Source organism: Pygocentrus nattereri, chromosome 25 (genome assembly GCF_015220715.1).
Source record: "Pygocentrus nattereri isolate fPygNat1 chromosome 25, fPygNat1.pri, whole genome shotgun sequence".
NCBI classification, from domain to species: domain Eukaryota; kingdom Metazoa; phylum Chordata; class Actinopteri; order Characiformes; family Serrasalmidae; genus Pygocentrus; species Pygocentrus nattereri.
Genome location: NC_051235.1, coordinates 19,233,194 through 19,256,881, shown reverse-complemented (window position 1 = coordinate 19,256,881; position 23,688 = coordinate 19,233,194). Strand labels below are relative to the sequence as shown.

General features: G+C 38.5%; 1 protein-coding gene across 1 annotated transcript in view; it reads left to right on the top strand.

The window, feature by feature from the left end:
* The first annotated feature begins 595 nt into the window (after positions 1 to 595).
* Positions 596 to 23,688, top strand: part of LOC108412789 (kinesin-like protein KIF18A) — a 41,855-nt gene continuing 18,762 nt past the window's right edge. Inside the window, exons 1-7 of the mRNA XM_037534368.1 lie at positions 596 to 733; positions 1,681 to 2,048; positions 6,787 to 6,944; positions 8,868 to 8,972; positions 10,952 to 11,062; positions 13,208 to 13,405; positions 22,772 to 22,948. Of these exons, the coding sequence (XP_037390265.1) occupies positions 1,733 to 2,048; positions 6,787 to 6,944; positions 8,868 to 8,972; positions 10,952 to 11,062; positions 13,208 to 13,405; positions 22,772 to 22,948 (1,065 nt within the window). The 5' untranslated portion in view covers positions 596 to 733; positions 1,681 to 1,732. The remainder of the gene's footprint in view (positions 734 to 1,680; positions 2,049 to 6,786; positions 6,945 to 8,867; positions 8,973 to 10,951; positions 11,063 to 13,207; positions 13,406 to 22,771; positions 22,949 to 23,688) is intronic.

Sequence of the window (23,688 nt, the reverse complement as noted above, 5' to 3'; positions counted from 1 at the left end):
ATGCATTTGCGTTCCGCCTGTACTCCTACAACTCAACCTTTCATACTTATTGGTTTATTTGAAGTGACTACGCGAAGTACAGTTAAATAAGCTGAGATTTGCTTCCATAAAGCATGAAATCTCAGTTAAACTGAGTAACCTGACGCTTTTTACCATCGTCAACGATATATATATGCAAAAAACGATTAAAAAAAAAAAAAAATATATATATATATATATATATATATATATATATATATATATATATATATATATATATATATATATATATATATATAAAATCTCAAAACATTTGTTCACCAGTGGTGTTGGATACTAAAAACAGTGGCTATATTTGTGTTGTATACATTGACCCAAGGTTCTTATCACAACCACCCTCAAAATCTGTGTTTCTCTAAAATGATCCATTTCCACTCTGAATGGCTCTGTTTACACCGCAGGGACTGAATTTGTCAGATTTATATATATATTGGTGGAATTCCCCTTTAAACCTGTATAAATGGCGTTCTCGTGTGATTTTATTGTCACGTCTGTCAACGTCTGTTCTGACGTAGTTTTTGACGTCGCGTGACGTGACTTCCATTCCTCCAATCAGCTGTTGAGACGGCGGGGTGGCTTGTTTTTGAAAATCTTGGCGCTGAGAGTCGTGACTAAAGAACCGATGCAACAAGCGGCATGTTTTGGATTAATTAGTTATTTGTGCCACATACTCTGGATATATTGCACCCAAGAGGTAAATTAATCATTCTAGTCTTTGGAAATGTGATGAAAACTGCAGTGGGTGACACGTCGATAGCTTTTAGCTAGCGGAGGTTTGAATGTATGTTAGCCAGCTTGCTAAGCTACTCGTGCTGGTAAAGCGAATGTAAGCTAACAGATATAGCAACACACCGAACTTTAACTATTCATCTAACGTTAATATACATCACAGACAGTGTTGCAGTAGTGTTTACAACATGTCGGTTGCATTCGCAAGACCGGACAAACTGATTTAATCTCAGTAGTTTACGACCCAAGAGCGCTTACTGTGTTACAAACACTGTAACGTTAGTCCCGTTCATTGCTCTGCTATCTAGTTAGCTAACTTTGCTAATCAACAGCAGTGACAACAAAGGACCCAACGTTAACTAGCTAGCTGAGTAACTGAGTACTACACTCTTAAGAGATTGCTCTTTAGTGGTTATTTGGTAAAGACAGCGATTGTGTATATATATGTGTATGTATAAATGGTTCTGTGCATGGTGAAGTAACGTTAAGTTCTTCAGATTGATGGAGAATGTTCTGTATGTGGTTCTAAATAGAACTTTATGGAAATGGTTCTTATATTGTTAAAAGCTGGACATTATGGCTAGCTTAACAATGGCAGAACTCTTTTTGGTGCTATGTAGAGCTATTTTCAGAAAGGTTTAACATAGAACCATGTGCACAGTGCCATGAAGTCTGTGGTAAGTGTTTTGTTAGATGGTCACTAATGTACCGTTGGTCACAAATCTTGGCAAAAGTTCCGTTCATTAAAACTGACAAGTCAAGCTAAGTAGGACTGACTAAGCATCCTGCACATTGCACAGCTGCTGTTCAGTTTAGCTGTTACTGTTGTTGAGCATCACGCTGTTACTTTTAAGCTCTGGCTTGCAAGTACCTGGTACAGATTTTCACTGAGCCCCTTTTCACATTCTGCAGGTAAATCCAAAGGTGGTGAAGAAAGCAGGCCTAGGTGTCTTCAACGGAAACGATGTCAGAAGAGGTGTGCAGCCACGTGAAGGTGGTGGTCCGTGTCCGTCCATTAAATGCCAAAGAAACGGATGGAAACTATAAGAAGGTGGTCCATGTTGTGGATAATCACATGCTCATATTTGACCCTAAAGAGGAGGAGGTGACATTTTTTCGTGGCCAGAGAGTTGGCAACAGGGACGTGAGGAAAAGAGCTAATAAGGACCTCAAGTTTGTCTTTGACAATGTGTTTGGGGAGAACTCGTCACAGGGGGACGTGTTTGAAAATACCACAAAAGGCGTGGTTGATGGAGTTCTAAATGGCTACAATTGTACAGGTAAGGATGCTTTGTCTGTGTCTTGATCAAGGTTGACTAATGGTGTGAAAACATAGGACTGCACAGGTGCTGTGACAGCATTCATCAGCCTGTACAGCTTAACTGAGGTCCCAGCTTCCACTCCAAACCCGCCATGTTTTACTCAACCCATTATTGAATATTGGCACATGTCTAGGTCTATACTATGATATTCAACACCTTGAAATGAAATGTTGTCACTGAATTTTAGTCAAGCATGTTAAATTTTCTCAGAGGATGTTTAGATATTCTCAGAAGTTCTGGTTTCACAAGGTGCCCCTGTGGTGCCTCGTGTGATTTCTGTTCCATTTTTTGATGTTTTTACCGCTGTTCTAATCAGTTATTGGTCTGAACACTTTCAAAGTTTATAGTAACTGTCGCAGAGCTGTTCTTTCATAATCAGTCTTATCTAGCATACCGAGGATCTACCACCCAATCTGAAAATAAAAACCTAGGGAAAAAGACACAATAGCTATTAAAACTGTCAAAATGATAGGGTTTTGGAAATTAATGAAGGCTGCTGTACCATTATACAAAGGGTTATCAGGGGAGTTTACTTGTATTAGATTATATATATATATATATATATATATATATATATATATAAAAAAAAACACACTGCTCAAAAAAAGAAAGGGAACACTCACATAACACATCCTAGATCTGAATGAATGAAATATTCTCAACTTTGTTCTGTACAAAGTATTCAATGAATGTGCTGACAACAAAATCACACAAAAATCAAAGGAAATCAAATTTATTAACCAATGGAGGCCTGGATTTGGATTCACACACAAAATTAAAGTGGAAAAACACACTAGAGGCTGATCCGACTTTGATGTGATGTCCTTAAAACAAGTCAAAATGAGGCTCAGTACTGTGTGTGCCTGTATGACCTCCCTACAATGCCTGGGCATGCTCCTGATGAGGTGGCAGATGGTCTCCTGACGGATCTCCTCCAAGACCTGGGCTAAAGCATCCGCCAACTCCTGGACAGTCTGTGGTGCAACGTGGCATTGGTGGATGGAGCGAGACATGATGTCTCAGATGTGCTCAATCGAATTCGGGTCTGGGGACCGTTGGGCCAGTCCATAGCTTCAATGCCTTCATCTTGCACTCCCAAGAAATGCCACCCCACACCATTTCTGGCCCACTGCCAAACCGGTCATGCTGAAGGATGTTGCAGGCAGCAGATCGCTCTCCACGGCGTCTCTAGACTCTGTCACGTCTGTCGTGTGCTCAGTGTGAACCTGCTTTCATCTGTGAAGAGCACAGGGCGCCAGTGGCAAATTTGCCAATCCTGGTGTTCTCTGGCAAATGGCAAGCATCCTGCATGGTGTTGGGCTGTGAGTACAACCCCCATCTGTGGACGTCGGGCCCTTATACCATCCTCATGGAGTCAGTTTCTAACCGTTTGTGCAGACACATGCACGTTTGTGGCCTGCTGGAGGTCATTTTGGAGGGCTCTGGCAGTGCTCCTACTGTTCCTCCTTGCACAAAGGCAGAGGTAGCGGTCCTGCTGCTGGGTTGTTGCCCTCCTATGGCCTCTTCCACGTCTCCTGGTATACTTGCCTGTCTCCTTGTAGTGCCTCCAGCCTCTGGACACTACGCTGACAGACACAGCAAACCTTCTTGCCACAGCTCGCATTGATGTGCCATCCTGGATGAGCTGCACTACCTGAGCCACTTGTGTGGGTTGTAGAGTCCGTCTCATGTTACCACGAGTGTGAAAGCACCACCAACATTCAAAAGTGACCAAAACATCAGCCAGAAAGCATCGGTACTGAGAAGTGGTCTGTGGTCCCCACCTGCAGAACCACTCCTTTATTGAGTGTGTCTTGCTAATTGCCAATGATTTCCACCTGTTGTCTATTCCATTTGCACAACAGCATGTGAAATTGATTGTCAGTGTTGCTTCTAAGTGGACAGTTTGATTTCACAGAGGTTTGATTTACTTGGAGTTATATTGTGTTGTTCAAGGTTGAGTCATTTTCATTACATACATTATGTGAGCGCGAGTTTACTCAGACCACATACCCAAGCTCTGCTGTTTTTATTTGCGTATTTTGTTTATTTGATATGACCACCTTTTTTGTTTTTTGCGTACAAGAGAAAATGCTGTATATTATAGATTTACACAATAGACAAACAATTCTAAAATCTACCCTTCTAAACAATAATTCAAGTAGATCATTACTTATGTGCTTAGACTTTGTGTAATGATGAATAGTTTGCTTGCTTTTGTTTTAGTTTTGTTTAACCATAATTGCCAACTGTGAAAAGGCCACCAGGGCCTGTCTTGACAAAGCTTCTCAGAGTGCTGATCTAGGATCTGTTCATATCCAGGGAAGTCATTATAAATGAAAGAAATCTGATTCTGGATTAGCACGTCTGCTCTTAGAAGCCTTATGATTGGGCCCAGGTCTTAGGTGCTTTTCAAATGATTGGTTTCAGTTAAGTGCTAAAGTGTCCTGGGAGAGCCTCTTCAGCCACTTTAGACAATGGTGTCTGGAGAGATAACTTTAGGACAACAGTGACGGGGAATAATTTCTGTTTCTGAGTTTTGTGCGATACTGTCGGGCATGCAGTTTCGTGCTAGTTGATTGCTTGTACAACTGGTGGCACGATGCATCGGTATCCATACTGGAAGTAGATTATTGTTTACTCATTGATTCTCTTTTGCTTTCATGTACACATTATAGACCAGCATTAGGCCCAGATCAAGATCAGCATTAGAACTGTACCCTGTTATCCACCTGAATCATATTGTAGATTAATTATTAATTAATCTGCACCTTGCAGATTATGCATGTGCATTTAGGAGTGAACAAGATGGTAAGCAGGAGGTCTCTCGTATGTTACTTATTGAAGATATTATTTCCTGTGTTCTGATATTTAGATAGCACTGGTCCAGTCAGGGTACTGGTATCAGCCTGAAATATTAGTAAACAATTGGAGTATTGAATTCAGTCTAATGCCTGAAATAGTTTGTCAGATTTTTCAGAGGAACCATGTTCAATGCAGGATTTTAGGTGCAGGATGTTATTCTGATTTAAAGCCATGACCAGTGTTAGGACTGGCCGGTGTGGGGCAAACTTTTGGCAAAAGTATTGTCACAATACTTTAAGACATTTTACAATGCACACATCATAGTGTTTTTTTCCTGATATTTAAATACAAAATATAATCAAGTACTTTAATTATAATAAATCTACAAACAGGCTTAATTCTGCTCACTTTGTAATGAAAGATGCATTTAGTCTATGTTCAGAAAAGCATATTGTGACATTATTTTTTTTGTCATCATGATAGTTTAATTAATTGAACTGTATATGTATATATACATATACATAAATGTATATGTGTCTGTGTGTGTGTGTGTGTGTGTGTGTGTATGTGTGTATATATATATATATATATATATATATATATATATACACACACACACACACACACACACACACACACACACACACACACACACACACACAGCTCAAAAAAATAAAGGGAACACTTAAACACAATCTAACTCAGGTGGAAATTATTGCCGATTAGCAAGACACACTCAATAAAGGAGTGGTTCTGCAGGTGGGGACCACAGACCACTTCTCAGTAACTTTCTGCTTTCTGGCTGATGTTTTGGTCCCTTTTGAATGTTGGTGGTGCTTTCACACTCGTGGTAGCATGAGACAGACTCTACAACCCACACAAGTGGCTCAGGTAGTGCAGCTCGTCCAGGATGGCACATCAATGCGAGCTGTGGCAAGAAGGTTTGCTGTGTCTGTCAGCGTAGTGGCCAGGGGCTGGAGGTGCTACCAGGAGACAGGCCAGTACACCAGGAGACGTGGAGGAGGCCGTAGGAGGGCAACAACCCAGCAGCAGGACCGCTACCTCTGCCTTTGTGCAAGGAGGAACAGGAGGAGCACTGCCAGAGCCCTGCAAAATGTCCTCCAGAAGGCCACAAATGTGCCTGTGTCTGCATAAACGGTTAGAAACCGACTCCATGAGGATGGTATGAGGGCCCAACGTCCACAGATGGGAGTTGTGCTCACAGCCCAACACCGTGCAGGACGCTTGGCATTTGCCAGAGAACACCAGGATTGGCAAATTCGCCGCTGGCACCCTGTGCTCTTCACAGATGAAAGCAGGTTCACACTGAGCACATGTGACAGACGTGACAGAGTCTGGAGACGCCATGGAGCATGCCCAGGCATTGTAGAGAGGTCATACAGGCACGTGGGGCCACACACAGTACTGAGCCTCATTTTGACTTGTTTTAAGGACATTACATCAAAGTTGGATCAGCCTGTAGTGTGTTTTTCCACTTTAATTTTGTGTGTGACTCCAAATCCAGGCCTCCATTGGTTAATAAATTTGATTTCCATTGATGATTTTTGTGTGATTTTGTTGTCAGCACATTCAACTTTGTACAGAACAAAGTATTCAATGAGAATATTTCATTCATTCAGATCTAGGATGTTATTTGAGTGTTCCCTTTAGTTTTTTTGAGGTGTGTGTGTGTGTGTGTGTGTGTGTAATTTATGTTATGTATTATATTATATTATATTATATTATATTATATTATATTCCCCACCCCTACACTGTACTATTAAGAGTTGTAGTGTAAATGTCATGGCAGAACTGTCTCTAATTACTTTTGGGGAGATTGTTATGATGGTGATCCATGTTTTTAAAGGCTTGTATATGTGTGTTTGGACAGTGTTTGCCTATGGAGCTACCGGTGCAGGGAAGACTCACACAATGTTGGGCAGCAGTGATAACCCAGGTGTTATGTACCTCACCATGAAGGAGCTCTTCGGCCGTATAGACCTGATTAAAGAGGAGAAAGTCTTTGACATGGCTTTCTCTTATCTAGAGGTAAGCAGGTTCTAAAAGTTGCTCAGCCATCTTTTTTTTTTTTTTTTTTTTTTTTTTTTTTTTTTTTTTTACTTTGTTATTACCAGTATGTTTACACTTAACTATAATACCCAAAACATCAGTCTTGGGCTCCCAAGTGTCACAATCGCAGATGTATTTAACTAGCGGATGGAAATGGCAATGATTTAAAGGTCCTGCACAGCTGTTGTGTTTTTTTTTTTTTTTTTTTTTTTTTTTTTTTAAATCTACAAACAATAAATATTTCAGCAAATAATTTTAAATATTTCAGTTACACTCTTAAGCTGCTTATGCTCCTGGGTCATGGGTTGCTGTGGGAAGGAAACACTCTGGGCAGGTCTTGAGTCCATCACAGGGCAGGCACACAGAACATGCACATTCACACTCGCCCCTACAGACAAATTAGCATCTCCAATTCACCTGACTGCATAACTATGGAAGGAAAACGGAGCACCTGGAGGATGCTCTGCGTCGGCCTTCGCATAAAATGTAACTGCCAGGATGGACGGGCACAGGCAGAGTGAAATTGCTGCACTATTTAAGATGGAGCGGGAAAATTTTAATAAGAAGCCGGTGAATTAGATGCTGACTTCATCTTCGTGTTAACGTTATAGTTGAAATGCAAAACCTTTAATTAACTAGCTAAGAAAAAGGTATCTGGATGTAAACAGCATCACTGAGAAGCTACAAGGCTGTGATTTTTCTTTCCAGGTTCAAGGCCAGTTGCTTGTTCAGAATCTCCTTTTTCATGTTCATACTGCTAAAGTCGCTTTGATGTGATCAAATTTCCAAACTGCACTGTCCTGAGGTGCCTACACCTAAGATTTCTATTTGTTTTCCATGTCATTCATAAGATGTCCTATCATCCACATCACCTCCAATAAGTCATGGGAAATCTGTTCTTTTCAGCTTGAGTTGGCTGGCAAATCCAGAGCAACACTGAGCACAATTTTCAGATGAGTCAGCAATAAAATGCTGGCTATAAATTGTGGTAGTAGGTGTCACTTCAAATTTCAAACAGATCTTAAGAAATTGGTTTTGATTTGGTCTCATTATTTGAAAATGCACGGAGAGAGTGACCATTCTCCTTCTTGCATGAAAAAACTGAGCATTTATAAAAGAGGGCTTCTAGTAGCTTCAACGTTTATCTAGTAGAGCAATGCGCAGCATGTGGAGTGTGGTAGGGTCAGTTGATTTTGCAGGTATTGCACTCGCCCACGCTCTGTTAGACCAAGCCGCTAAAAGTCTCAGAAGAATATTACCCAGCAGCCTTTCCATGGGCAGGAACCTCATGAGCTGATTCACAAATATGTAAGATGAGGTAGTTTATGATTGATTTATTATGCTATAGGTAATTAGTGTGATTTAATCTGTGATGCCTAAAATCAAGCAAAATAAAGTATAATTCCTAAATGGTATGTAAGGGGCAGTATACAATAAAATAAAAATGTAGAGGTCATTTTATGCACTCTGCAATGCCACGTAAATGTTTAAAATATACTGTGATGGGTCTTTAAAATTGGGGATTTAAAAGAAGGAGAGAGAGAGCAACTCTGTACGATCAAATATGTAAATCTGATTTATTGACACTGGCCTTATTTTGTAAAATTTATTCATTCATTCATTGTGAATTGATATGCTTCATTAATTGCTATGCTTTCTTAACTCCTATTTGCAGATTTCATGATAAGTCCTTTTATTGACATGGTAAATAATAAAGGTCACAGTGTAAAAACATTGTGAATAGTAAACAAATCCCTCCTCTGCAGGGCATCTCTGAAGTGCCTGTTTTCTTCATTTCTGGCTGTGTGCCTTGCACAAAGGAGCTTTCTGTAGACACGGGTCCTTGAGGGAGTATCCCATGTTCTCCGTGACATTGTTTCTTTGCCTGTTTTTACCGAACAGGTTTATAATGAGCAGATTCGGGACCTCTTGGCCAACTCTGGTCCACTAGCAGTGCGAGAAGATGGTGCAAAAGGAGTGGTGGTCCAAGGCCTTACACTTCACCAGGTATGTGAAAAAGAGAAATACCAAATTCACACTTTGTCTGACTTTCTTGTTACTCACTGTCTGTTGAATAAAACAAATGTCTAAATGTTTGATTTAATTTTTTTTTCTCCCCAAAATCGGTTAGTGAGAGTAATTCCAAATGTTGGCCAAAATAGCTGCTACAAAAATTTGCTCATTCTAGAAGTGGGATAATTAAAAGCTAAAATACGTCTTGCTTTTTTGGTGTTTAAATGTTGCTTCTTGAGAACCAAAGTTGTGAGGCTAACATTGTTGAATGTTAAATAATTTCCATAACTACAATCTTAATTCAGGTTGCACATACAATATAGTTTAGAGTACAGTATGACTTTTATTAAAAAGAAGAAGGAAAAAAAGGCAAGGAGCAGCTGTGTACTCAGAAAATTAATGTCCAAATTTTAGGGTCACATTTTCTGCAGAAACCTAAATATACAAATCAAGAAATTGTGTTTATTCTTTTGGTTAATCAGTTTACTTAGCATATCAACATAATTTGAAACAAATATATATGAAGGTTTTGGTATATATTTGTGGAAACTAAGTGACTTTTTAAAAAATGCTATCAAAATCTGTGTATTGTACTGTGTGTAAACTGTGTATTCAGTATTTCACAATGTGCTGCCCCGAATCCAGTTAAACAGGGCTCATTATGCTTTCTTTGTGTAGAAACATGCAGTCAGTGTTCTGTAAGTACCAATGATATCCACAGTGTATTCAGAAAAGCACATTTCTTTGTGCAAAAATTTAGAACGGTAATGATCAATATCATCAACTCTTTCATATGAGTGGGAAATATTGATCATTACCATAGTGGGCGATATTGAAATGTCTTATGAACTTTGGTCATTGTTTTTTGTTATTTCGATAAAATTTAATATAAATTTAAAATAACATTTAGTTAGATTGTTATAAAATAACATTATTTAGATGCCTGCAACATGTTCCAAAAAAGTTGTGACATGAGCATTTTTACCGCTATGTTATTATCATTTTAACAACATTTAATAATCGTTTGGGGACTGAAGGCACAAGCTGATTCAGATTCTTCTGTTATAAAAGTCTTCAGCTGATCAACCTTAGAGCCTTGGTCTTATTTTGTGCTTAATAATGGGAGATGGCACCACAGTCTACCACTGGCACCAGTCTACCACTGACACTCTCCGGATTACAAAGCCATCATATTATAATACATGTAGATTATGGCTGGTTTAGTGTTATGGCAACTTAAGCCTTGACATCCTTGAAAAAGATGTCATCTAAAAGGCAGCAAAATGTGTTCATCATTAATGGTGCCTTTGTATATGTGCAAGTTACCCATTAATACTCCCATACCGTCATAGATGTAGGCATTTGAACTTTGTTAGTAACAGTCTGAATGGTCCTTTTCTTCTTTGGCCTGGAGAACACTGCATCCATTATTTCAATAAAAAAAAAACTGAAATGTCAGCTGGTCAGACAAAATACTGTCCCAACAGTTGGGAACTGGATTTTTAAGGATCCATGTAGAAACCATATGCAGATATAGGAAAACCTACAACTAAAGCTGCAGTGTTGCTATTTGCATCAAAAACTTACATGTGACAGCAGAAATGTGAGGTGTGCAGCTCTATCAGCATTGCTTTGGACGTGTCTAATTTAGTAGGAAATTCTCATTTTTCAGTTTTACTGTCTGTCTCACAAGTACAAACAATGGATACAAGATGTGGAAAATGACTGGGTTCTCTATGACTTTGTGCTATTTGGCTCATATGGTATCTGCCTGTTTTATATGTTTATAGCTTTGTTGCATTTATGTTTTAGTTTGCTTTGACAATTATCTTCCTGTACATTGCTGAAATGTTTGGAGGCTCTAGTGCGTGTGCGCTTGTGTGCATTCTCTGTCTCTGATTGACTTGACCACAGACCGCCATGGACTGTCATTGATGAGGTGTGTGTGTGGGTGTGATCTCTGTGCTTTATAGGCCAAATCCGCTGAGCACATCCTTGAAGCTCTGGATTTTGGCAACAGGAATAGAACGCAGCACCCAACTGACGTGAATGCCTCGTCCTCCCGCTCACATGCCGTATTCCAGGTAAACATCCACCTAAACAAAGTGCTACCCACCCGGAACACATCAGCTTCTTCTACATATGCTCTCTCATTGTTTTAATGAGAGTAAGTATGTCATTTATGGCTTAAGCGTGGCAACAGGTTTTTACGTTACAGCTGTCCTGCCTGTTTTCTTTAATGATTTAATAACTCTGGATTTGGTCATGTTGTAGACAGTCAGGGGTCCCTGTGTCAGTACAATATCTGCGAGATGGGACGTGAGCAACACGGCGCGAAAGCCCCGTTTCTCAGCGAGACTGCAGGTCACTTAGCAACATAGTCTCTCCTGGCTAGTAGCTACGAAAAGGCAGAGAGAGATTTAGCTAAGACGAACTTCTGGAGACTTATTTGCATTTATAAGCACCATAGTTGGTTTCCTGGAAGTGTGTGTGTGTGTGTGTGTGTGTGTGTGTGTGTGTGTGTGTGTGTGTGTGTGTGTGTGTGGGCAGGTCAGTTTAGCACCCAAACTCTCTTAATACGGAGCAGTGCTGATGAAATACATGCAGAATGTGGTTTAACATCATCTTGCTGAAATAATGAAGGCCTTCCCTGAAAAAAGACATCATCTGGATGGCAGCATATGTTGTCAAAACATGTATATATAGTTCAGCATTAATGGAGCCTTCACAGATGTCTATGTCAAACATGCCATGTCCTCTAATGCCCCCCTAAACCATCATGAATACTGCCTTTAGAACTGTGTACTGATAACAAGCTGAGTGGTCTCTAGCCCGGAGGACACGGTGTCCATGATTTCCACTAAGAAGTTCAAATGTTGATTCGTTGACCACAGGACACTTTTCCACCTCCCCTCAGTTCATTTTAAATGAGCCCAGGCCCAGAGAAGGTGGTAGCATTTCTGGATCCTGTTTATATCTGGTTTCTTCTTTACATTTTAGAGTTTTAACTTGCATTTGTGGATGCAGTGATTAACTGTTCACAAACAGTGGTTTTCAGAAGTGTTTCTGAGCCCATGCAGTGATTTCCTTTACAGAATCGTGTCTGTTTTTGATGAAGTGCTGCCTGAGGATCCGATGGTCACGGCCAGCAAATACTGGTTTTCAGCTTTGTCCATTACATTCCGAGATTTCTCCAGATTCTCTGAGTCTTTTAATGATATTATGTACCGTAGACGATGAAAAGCAAAGGTTCTTTGCTATTTTATGTTGAGAAATGTTCTTCTTGAATTGTTGCACTATTTGATGGTGCAGTCTTCATCATCAGAGTGATGCACCCCTCCTCATCTTTACATCTGAAAAATTCCACCTCTCTGAGATGCTTTTACACCAAATCATGTCACTGACCGTGCGTGTGTGCGTGTGTGCGTGTGTGTGTGTGTAAAAATATGAATTTTCAGTAAATAAAATTCTTGGGCTTTTTTCAAATGTATTATTCATTTATTTGTTTTTAATGTCTTGCCTAATCTACTGTGTAAGCAGTTTGTTCTGTGGCATTGTTTTCCATTTCAGTCGTACATTTAATCCCTGTGTGTATTGTTTTATTTTGAGATGGTTGTAAGAACATTATAAAATTATTCAAGCTTTTCTACATGATTTCTTGTTTCAAGTAAGTTTATCTGGAGAAATTGTCTTCTTCTGTGAGAAGATAAATTTGTTTTTCAAGACATAACAAACCAAATTATTAGCCAATAGAATAAGACAGTTTCACTAGATAAAATTCAGTAGCTTGAATCAAAAAAGTAAAAATAAATAAAAAGTCAGAAATAAGTTATATTCCTACAACATTTAATAAGAAATATTAGATATATTGACTAGGTTTGCCAAGAAATTGTTTCTGCAATGTATCAAATGAATCAACTAATCAAATTGTGAAATGTGATGATCCATTGAAATATATTTCCTAAAAGTATCAAGTAAATTGTTGTAAGTAAAAATTTGTTTAGTCTCTCGTTGTGGTACCGAGTAAAACGGTGATATTTCAGCATGATCTGCTTGGTTTAGATATTTCTTCCACCTCTCGTTTCCCATACACACATTAATCCTAGAACCCTTTATTGCTAAAACAAAATCCCTGCATGCTATTTCATTGTTTTTTTGTTTGTTTGTTTTTTGTTTTTTTGCCTCCCACTTTTTCTTTTCTTTTGCTTTCTACCTGTCATCCTATGCAGATCTACTTGAGGCAGCAAGATAAGACTGCAAGCCTAAACCCTAACGTGCGGGTGGCTAAGATGAGTCTGATTGACCTGGCTGGTTCAGAGAGGGCCAGCGCCACCAATGCGAAGGGAGCACGACTCCGAGAAGGGGCCAACATCAACCGCTCTCTCCTCGCGCTGGGCAATGTCATCAATGCCCTTGCTGATCCTAAGGTAGATGTTTAGCAGACACCTAGAAATACATGATTGCCCCAAATAGTAATGTCAACAGTTGTTTTTATCTTTTAATCCATTCGGACCAGGTATCATTAGTTTCTTGTTCTTGCAGTGCTGAAATTGTAAAAGGCTGTATTGTGCAAATAAGCCCTCTAACATATTACTATTTATTGATTTATTTTTTGTGTGTGTGTGTCCTGTCAGCATCCTAACCGATCACAGACATTTCACGTGGATGTTTCTGTAAATGTTTTGATGCATTAAGGCATTAAATATGTATAGTTTTTGTTCAAAGTAATATATCACAATCTTTAATCATGCCAGGGGTTCACCTTTATGTTTTAATAGACTGCAGTATGAATTGATCGTTTGTTTCTCATTACAACAAATTGCCACTTATTATAGTGTATTTTGTATTTGTGAAATTGCAATTAAGTGCAGTTACTAAAGTGAGATTGATGACTTTTTTCCCTCCATACTGGTATGTTAGAATGAATGAATCACACGACATACACACATACTCCAATCCATACACGCTCGTACACAACTACAGCTTCAGTTGTTGTGCACAAGCTGTGCTGTGACTGACCTGATACTCAAATATGACTGCTCTGAACTGCTGCCCAACACAAAGCAAGTGACTGTTGCTTGCAGTTTTCTCACAGTCTAGAACCATAAATAAATCTTTACGTTATAGATAATGATGATAAAGAAGCATAATGACAGTAGTAACAACAGGTGTTACAATAGCAATCCTTTAAAGAGAGTTTTTCAAAATTTCAGAATAATTTGGTCTTTAATATGTAAACCGTGGTTTAGTGTGAAATAGGTTTGTAGAGAAATTTACCAGCTTAGATTTCTTGACAGTGATGATAGGATCCAGGTGTTGCAGTGTTTATATCACAAATATAACCCATTTTATTTCCTGTCCAAAACAGCCAGAAAACATACGTGGGTCCATAAGTATTTGGACAGTGACCATTTTGTAACTTATAAAATATGACTCCTAGACAGTTAATGCAATATTTTTGTTAAACCCTTTAAATTAAAGCTAAAGGTCTACACTTCAATCACACCTTGACTGCTTTATTTTAAATCCATTGTGGTGTTGTACAGAGACAAAATTACAAATGGTCACTGTCCTAATAGCTATGGAACTGACTATATGTAATGTCTGATGGTAAAATAGTGGTACATGTTCAAAAAAATAATAATAATAATTCAGGATTATTTGCCTTAAATCAAAACCTTCTCAAATCCTCTGAGAGTATTTTTTTAATGATTTCATGTAATAAGTTTCTGTGGGGTAGCTTTTAAAGGCATTAAACCCTTCAATGGTTTGAATTCTATCATCACCCTTGTGAACAGTTCTCACTTCTTTCTCTAGAAGATAGCATTTTAAGAATAACTACTCAAATTTCTTTGATTTAATATACAGAAATTAAAAAAGCAAAAGTTGTAGTAAACACAGCTCCTCAATTGAGTCTGAGACATGAGAAACTAGCCTCCGCATCTTGTCAATCTGTAGCCTAGTGTTGCGCTAAGTGATGTGGAGAGGGAAGGTCCATCCCACCCATCGAGGCGGAGTGAGGTCAGTTATGCTCTCTTGGTCTCCTGACCATGGATGGCGGTGGTATCAGTGGGTATCAAGCTCTTACTCTCCACTCTGGCTGAAGGTTAATATTTTATGTGCAAGCCACTTAAACTTAGTAAAGCAGGTATCACACTAATAAGTTATGGAATGGATTTTTAGACCATCCTGGTAGTAAACCCATTTTTGCATTTTTCATTCTCCTTTCTGTCAATCTGATGTACCCTGGCACACAGCCAGGCATGATCAGCTGGGTTTGTATCCCACCGTGACACGCTCTCCCTGGCAACCTCTCCCAGGGTATCAAACCCCCCACTTCTCCACTCCTCTGGCTCCATGACTGAGGGCCTGATCCTATCTGTGCTAGGATAGCTACACCTCTCTCAGCCAGGCTCTATTGTGTACACTAATCCTTGTCCTCAGGGGCCTCTGTTTGTGTGTCTGTGTCTGTGTGTGGGATGCCTGCCTATGCGCTGCATTCAGCTCCGGCACGCCGCCACCACAGACTCAGTGTGGAATTGTATCCAGATTTCCACCCCCCTGCTCCGAGAGGGATGGAGAATAATTTATACCCAATCCCATTAGCGCGTGACTGCTATAGATTGTAGTCTCACAAAATGCTGTTAAATCTGCCTCTGAGTGTTTGTTTCGTGCCATGAACTGTGATAAACTGCTTTTGTATTTGTTTTCGAGGATTTTGAACGCCGTGTCTCAGCTAGCACGCAGATTGTTTTTTCTTTTGTCCTCTTCTAAACAGCATTATATGGGAAAATGTTTCATTCTTGTTCCATGACAATCATTTTTGCCATGTTTGCATTCACAGTATGGATGCACCAAAATTACATAACGGTCTAAATGGCTTGTTTCACCAATCTTACTACTTTCAACCGCAAATTCGGATGCCACTGATTGTCATTCATAAAGAAAATAAATCCATAGCCATTATTCCGTCTGCTGGAAGCATACGCTAGTGAAATTAGTAAAGTAGTGTAACTAAAAGTTCATTGAATTTTAATATAAAAATATCAAACTTATGCTGATTTTATTGCACATAGGTATATAATTGTCTGTTAGCTTACTCAACCTGAAATCAAAGATGAAAAGTATTTGCTTTGTTATTTCATGTTTCTGTCCATATTAAGAATGTCTTTTGCATGGTATGACGAACCAAAGTTCTTGTTTTCCTGTAAACTGTGTAGTTAGTTTTGTCCAGCACTTCAAAATAATCCAAGTTTAAATTACTTCACTGTACCAGCAGGCAGTGATCCAAAGAATTGGCCATATTTATGTCATGTTTCATCTACCTCTCCTGCCACTTCGACCAGTCAAGAAATTAAATCCTAAAATAGATTACATAAAATATAAAATGTGATAACTTTTGCACAGGCCACATTTTATGTTTTGCATTTTCGAACAACGCAAGTTATGATTTCCCATTCACATCGTCTTGCTGTTAGTAGTTATGCCCAACTGACTGGAAGTTTTTGTGCCAAATTTTGGTATTTTTTATCTGTAACTTGGTAAGGAATTTAACAGATTTTAATAGGTTGTCAAATGTGCTTCACTGACTGTGGTTGTCATTTGTCAATGATGAATTCTCATATATGATTGACAGTTCTCAGTTGACACGTTTCTTAACTCAGACATTCTTGTAGATACCAGTAAATCAAGAACAGTGAGTAATGCCAGCCAACCTATGCAGAAGTTTAGACACTGCATGTTTTGTAAACTTTTTCTCTCAGAAAAATCCCCACTTCCTCTATTGAGAACACACTCCTCCACATTTTAATGCACATTTACTGTCCTGTTTACTGGCCTGTGCCTTAACTTCTTTTTGCTGAGAACAACAACATATGTCACTTAAAGTGGGGTATTCAAAATTTTGCATTTGACTGTAAATTGCTTTGGCCCTGTTTTGTTTGTTTATTTATTCATTTAACCTTTTGTGGTTCTTTTTCTTTGTGACCAGTAAGTTCACACATTACCATCACTGATAAAGGCTCTCTCCTTTTTGAACTGAAGCCTTTTGAACACTGCAAAAATGTCCAAGAGGAATCTATGCAATTCATATGTCTCTTCATTTTCAATAGGTAGTTTTCAGAGCTTCACCAAATAGTAGATATCACGTAATCAGTTATTCCAACCCTTGATCTTTGGCCTTTAGCCATTGTGGTAGATGATAATTAAAAACAGCCCAGGTTTGTTTGTTTATTTATTTATTTATCCATGGTTCTATTGCTCTTTTCACTTTGTTTTTAACAGGATTGGAATGAGTGTGTTAAGGGCTGTAGGCGTGTGGAGCAGGTGATGCTGGCCATTATATAGTGATAATTAGAACCACACTTCAGCCTGAGCCGCTCTGACGGGCCTAATTTATACCGTTAAGTAGTTGCGGTGCAACTTCAGATTGGGTGGAGTAACTGTTTTAACAGCGGCTAAACTCATCTAGAGGTTAGTGTGCTTGTCTGAGGAAAGCTATTTTTCTTGCACTAAGCATATTTGAAGCACTGGACTGAAAGACTTTTTAAAGTTTTAAGTTTGCTTTCTCTCGCAGACGTCCAAGTAATTTTCTTTTGTTTGTTTTGTTTGTTTATTTGTCTGAACAGCACAGACAGCCTTTTAAGGATGCCATATATTCTTAACTGCTCTATTTTCTGCATCCACGGTGTTTGTTTTTGTCCAGCACTGCGGTAGGTTTATGAAAAGGCTTTTTCCCAAGACTGTTTGCACTTTGAGTGGGGTTGACATAAAAGTTAGTATATGTGAAAGCCTTTGTAGTAAATATGAATCGGCAGCAAGCTAAGACCCTACAGCTTTAATGATTCACATGGACACTTGCTTTTAGGCTGTGTTCACACTTGGTGTGTTTGCTCTACAGGTGTAGAGCAAAGGTTTGCAACCTCACAACAAATGTAGGTCTGTTATCATCATGAAACTTTAGCTGCCAATTATTTGCAAAACATTCTTTTTGTTAAGAAGGGAAAAAATTGAATGAAAGCCAAATTGGCTGATAACTTTTACATCTGGACTGTTGATACTGAGTAGCTTTCAGCTGACGACAGCCTGAGTTCACATCAGTAAATGTTACTCACTGCTGTCCTCTAAAGGTGTTATAGCACGTTAAAAATATAATTGTTTTCTGAAGACTGGTGATGAAACCCTGCTAATACCCTCCATTCACATTCAGCTTGTTGCGACACAAAGCTAACAACTGTGGGAAATAATTATTATCTTAAATAATTGCAGTCGGCTTAAAATTCTGGTTAGACCGTTATGTAATAATTGTAACAGGACCTGCCCAAACAGCGTTTTACAGGCTTCAAGTAATCATTGGTGTTTAGATAGTGCTTGAATGCCGGTTCTCAATGCAACCCTTAAAGATATTTACTTATATTTTATAATTAGTTAATGAACTCTCATGTTTTAGATATTTTTAATTAAAAAAAAACCCGTTTTCAACTATTCATATTTGTTCATTATTGAATAGTGTGCACTTACTCATCACTTTGTACCCTGATAGTTCCAAAGAGGGCAAGAGACGAGTATGCTGTAATGTTATGTTCAATAAGGAGACATAAGTCTAACAGGTTTTCTGCTTAGCTATATAGGGATACAGAAGCTCTAATTGTTTTTAAATGTTTGTTTAGCAATGTATTTTCAAAGACAGGGTCACTGATTTAATGAAGGGCTGGCCAAGCTCACTGTTAACTTGGTGGTCCAATTGAGTTCCATTGCAGTGACTGGGTGGGTTATTTTAATCCATTTTGCTTAATTCAAATTAATTTCCTGCTGTTCATTACTTATCAGCTAAGCTGTTTAGCTAACCTGTTGTCTTTTGTTTGTCTTTGTGTCAATAAATGATTGAGTGAGGAAATGCTCAGCTTCTTCACATATGTGAACAGTAAAACTATAGCCAAACAAATGAGCATGTACTGGGCTATTTCTCTTTCTGTACCCTGTGCAAAAGGTATAGCACAATTTATATTTAATTTATTTTTTTATTCCTTCGATATACCTTCAATCAACTCAGCAAATAAATATGGGTTGTACATAAAAATAGCTGAAAAATGCCATCTTTTAAATGTATTTTCTGCAGAGAATGTGTTTAAATTACAACCCCAATTCCAATGAAGTTGGGACGTTGTGTAAAATGTAAATAAAAACAGAATACGATTATTTGTAAATCCTTTTCAACCTATGTTCAATCGAATACACTACAAAGACAAGATATTTAATGTTTAAACTTTATTTGCAAATATTCACTCATTTTGAATTTGATGCCTGCAACATGTTCCAAAGAAGTTGGGACAGGGGCATGTTTACCACTGTGTTACATCACCTTCCGTTTTAACAACAGTCAATAAGCGTTTGGGAACTGAGGACACATTGTTGAAGCTTTGTAGGTTGAATTCTTTCCCATTCTTGCTTGATGTGCAACTTCAATTGCTCAACAGTCCGAGGTCTGCATGGCAGACGAACTGTGTTCACTGACAGTGGTTTTCTGAAGTGTTCCTGAGCCCATGTGGTAATATCTGTTACAGAATGATGTCGGATTTTAATGCAGTGCCACCTGAGGGATCGAAGGTCACTGGCATTCAATGTTGGTTTTCTGCCTTGCCGCTTACTTGCAGATATTTCTCGAGATTCTCTGAATCTTTTGGTCATATAATGGACTGTAGATGATGAAATCCCTAAATTCCTTGCAATTGCACGTTGAGAAACGTTGCTCTTAAACTGTTGGACTGTTTGCTCACACAGTTGTTCACAAAGTGGTGAACCTCACCCTGACACCTGTTTCCAATTAACTGTTGCCCCTGTCCCAACTTCTTTGGAACGTGTTGCAGGCATCAAATTCAAAATGAGTGAATATTTGCAAAAAACAATAAAGTTTATCCGTTTGAACATTAAATATCTCGTCTTTGTAGTGTATTCAATTGGATATAGGTTGAAAAGGATTTGCAAATCATCGTATTCTGTTTTTATTTATACACATCGTCCCAGCTTCATTGGAATTGGGGTTGTATATACATTTAGAAAATCAGCAAACCATGTAATGTGATGGCGACATTGACTGTGGTGTGTGGTGTTGTTTTTTTTTGTTTGTTTATAGCATGAACAAAGCAAGCCTTTGTATAGAACATCTTTGTCGAGGTGCATCATGCAACTTTTGTACACTGGTGACCCAAACTGTGTGTGTGTGTGTGTGTGTTTTGAAGAAGAGGCAGTAAGGTGAGCGGGTTTGTCCCTGTCTGTGGGCCTCACTGCAGCGTGAGTGTGTGGGTATTGTTTTCATGTCATCTGCATACATTAACCAGTCACACAGACGTCTCTCCTTACCACGCCTGAACCACTCCACAACGTGAAGCATTCCTGCTCACACTGGACTACAGCTGAACAATTAATCGTATTTATGTTGAAATTTTTATTTTAAAGACTGCAAATTTTGGATCACAAGAGCTGCAATTTTAATGATTTCCTATGTCATTCAATATTGTCTTAAGATTTAACTGGGAGAATTTAACATAGAACTGGAGAAAAGGCCTGAAACCTCACTTATAGACAGTAATTTAAACTGCAGTTGCAATATTGGTCAGAAAAATCACAATTGGATATTTTCTTCCAATTATTTAGCATTATTCTGGATATTAAATATATCTGTTGTGAGATCAGAAAAAATAAGTGCATCGTTATTTATAAGTATATATCGTACGTGTTGAAAGAAAAAAGCGACCTTTATGTAAACATAGCGTTAAGTTACATTAGCTTCACACAGCTGTTTCTGTGGACCGATGAGGTTTGTTGCATGGCTTAATTTAAATTACCTATTTTAGAGTTGAAAAAAACTGTTGTTGTAAAACCTAATTGGTTTACTGCTTTTTATTTTTCCTCTCCGCTATAATTTCTACCAATGAAAATGAAGTGGTCTGTAAAGTGGGACAAGGTCTATGTTTCACTGCTTTGCAAAATGGAAGCTCCCTGTGGACCACCACTTGCTTTGCAACTATTATGAAAACATTTTCTCACATGCTTGCTCTCTCTCTAGCTCGTGCTCTTTCCCCCTCACTCCATTTACCTCCCAGGCGCCCACCTCAGGCCACACACACTTTCACTCTGAATCACTCATTCTATCACTCCCCAAACATCAAATGCACAGACAAGCATGCGCTCCAGATGTAGTGTTTAGCACTAAGTCAACAGAACAAAACAAGATTACAGCAGTTTGAACTGGACCCACCCTATTCCTCCACCTGGGTCTGTTGCCGTGTGTGTTTTGCCTCTGTAGCCCGCTTAACACACCCAGCTGAGCAGTAATTTGGTCATCAAACTTCACGCTTGTTGAGTTTTTAACCGAGCGGTGGAATTACACTTGGAGTGTTAGATGCTGAGGTTGCCTGGGGTCAGCTATCGATTCTGTGGTCTGTCATTCTGAATTGTGGCTCAGTTCTGATCTCTGATATAGAAAATTCCAAATTTCAGTACAAACCTTGTCAAAAACAAGTTATTTTTTCTTAAATTGTTTATGCTTTTGAGTAAACATACTGAACATAACATACTAAACATACTAAAATAACTCTTGTATGTAGGCTACAGACTGTACCATGATATCCAATATCCCTGACAACAGAGTGGCTGTTCATTTGTCCGTTCCATTTTTTTTTAATAGCTATTTGCACTTTAAGGCTTTAAAAGAAAGAGGTCTTTCCTTTCAACTTCTCGTGTTTTGCTGTATTCTGCATATTGAGCTGAGATGTCATGTTTTCAAGTGGTATCAAACCTGTAATGAGGTTCATGATACCCTTTCTTGATAGTGTATAGGAACAGAGATTATGAATCACTTGTCTGTCTCTCATAGAAACAGAACACCCCAACCCCCGCCAATATGTTCAGTTTTATTTGTTTATTTATTTATTTATTTTTAATAGCCTCTTTCAGGGAAAAAATTATACGTTCCACTGCACGTGAATGCTTTGTAACTGGCTGAGTCACTTGTCCTTGTGGGAATTTGAGGTTTGAGCCTGCCTCAGTGAAGTGCAGACTCCAAGTGCTATATTCCCACCATACTAATTACTTCTTTCTGGTGCTGCAAGCAAGTAATGTAATTTGATCTGTTCCGTCATTTCAGCTCCTAATTATGTGTTTATTACGGAAACTGTGTGTACTGCAAAGATGGTAAAAATGAATGATTTTAGCTGAGTCTTCCTAAAGACTTCCTAGTTTATCCTTACATGGTAAAGAACTGATGAAATACATCTTGAAAGTTTGTGAATGGTCTATTATAATAGGTTTGTCATTCCATTTTTATTGTTTAGCCTTTCTTTAAAAATAGATTGCTTGATTGATCATTACAACAATTACTTGATTTAATATGTAACAGATTTATGTTGTAATCAGACTTGGCAGGTATGGGTCAATTAAAACGAACCTTGGTGTGACTGCTCTATTTGTCCGGTTCACCAACAAGCTCCGATAGAAATCGGAACAGTGTGATTCAGAAAGATGGGTGGACATGATCACAGTTCTTTTATGTCATAAAAACTGCCCAATGAGAATTTTTACCCATGTGACTTCTGTTTACATCTTTTGGTTTGGTGTGAATTATGTCACTAAGTTAACCAGAACTAAAAGGTAGCAAGTGGATTACTTTCTTCTTTGGTCTGGACCAAGTGAACCAAAGTACAAGTATAAAAACACTCTTAATCTGATGTCTCCAACTGCTTCATTGGTCAGTTGGTTGAATTGTTTATTTTTTTTATTGTTTATTCTTTGTTTAGAGTAAGAAGCCGCACATTCCTTACAGAGACAGCAAGCTTACGCGGCTGCTGAAAGACTCTCTTGGTGGGAACTGCAGGACCGTGATGATCGCTAATGTTAGCCCATCCTCCCTCTCCTACGAGGATACACACAATACACTTAAGTATGCCAACCGGGCCAAGGAGATCAAATCCTCGGTAAGGTCTCACACACACAAACACACTCAAACAACTAAACCACTGCCCCAGTTGATATGCTATTAACCTAGAAGCTAGATACTAGAAGCTTATTACAACTCGTAACTGCTATGAAACTAAGTTCTGTAGTAATATGAGTAAGAAACAGACGTGTGGACACATACATGGAAATTTTAGTTAAACATGCCATTGTGTTTATTACATATACATATGCATCATATCTTCCATATCATTACATGAAAAAGGACTTTGTCTTATTAATCACAATTCATCATATCATATACCAAATTGTGTATGTAAAAATACATTACCAAACTTCAGTGTTCTGAAATTCACAACTGGTCTGCTTGACCTTAAGATCTGAATGTGATTAAGCGAGTTGAAAGAAGCATTGGTGGAAATGATTTTGACTGTTTGGGCTACTATTGAGTTTTAGTTTTTTTTTAGCAACATTAGCCTCTTCACTCCAGTTCTAAACTAAGGAAGCAAAATTTGTAGTCCAGATGTGTCTTAGTTAATTAACTACTGAAGGAAATGTGCTCTGATTTGTGATTTACGTTGACTTTAAACAGAAAACAAGATACAGAAATCACTTTATGTAAGAGGTATACTTTAATATTAAGTGACCGACAATGTAAATACAAAAAAAATCATATGCAACCCTGTGTGTGTGTGTGTGTGTGTGTGTGTGTGTGTGTGTGTGTGTGTGTGTGTGTGTGTGTGTACACAACCCCAATTCC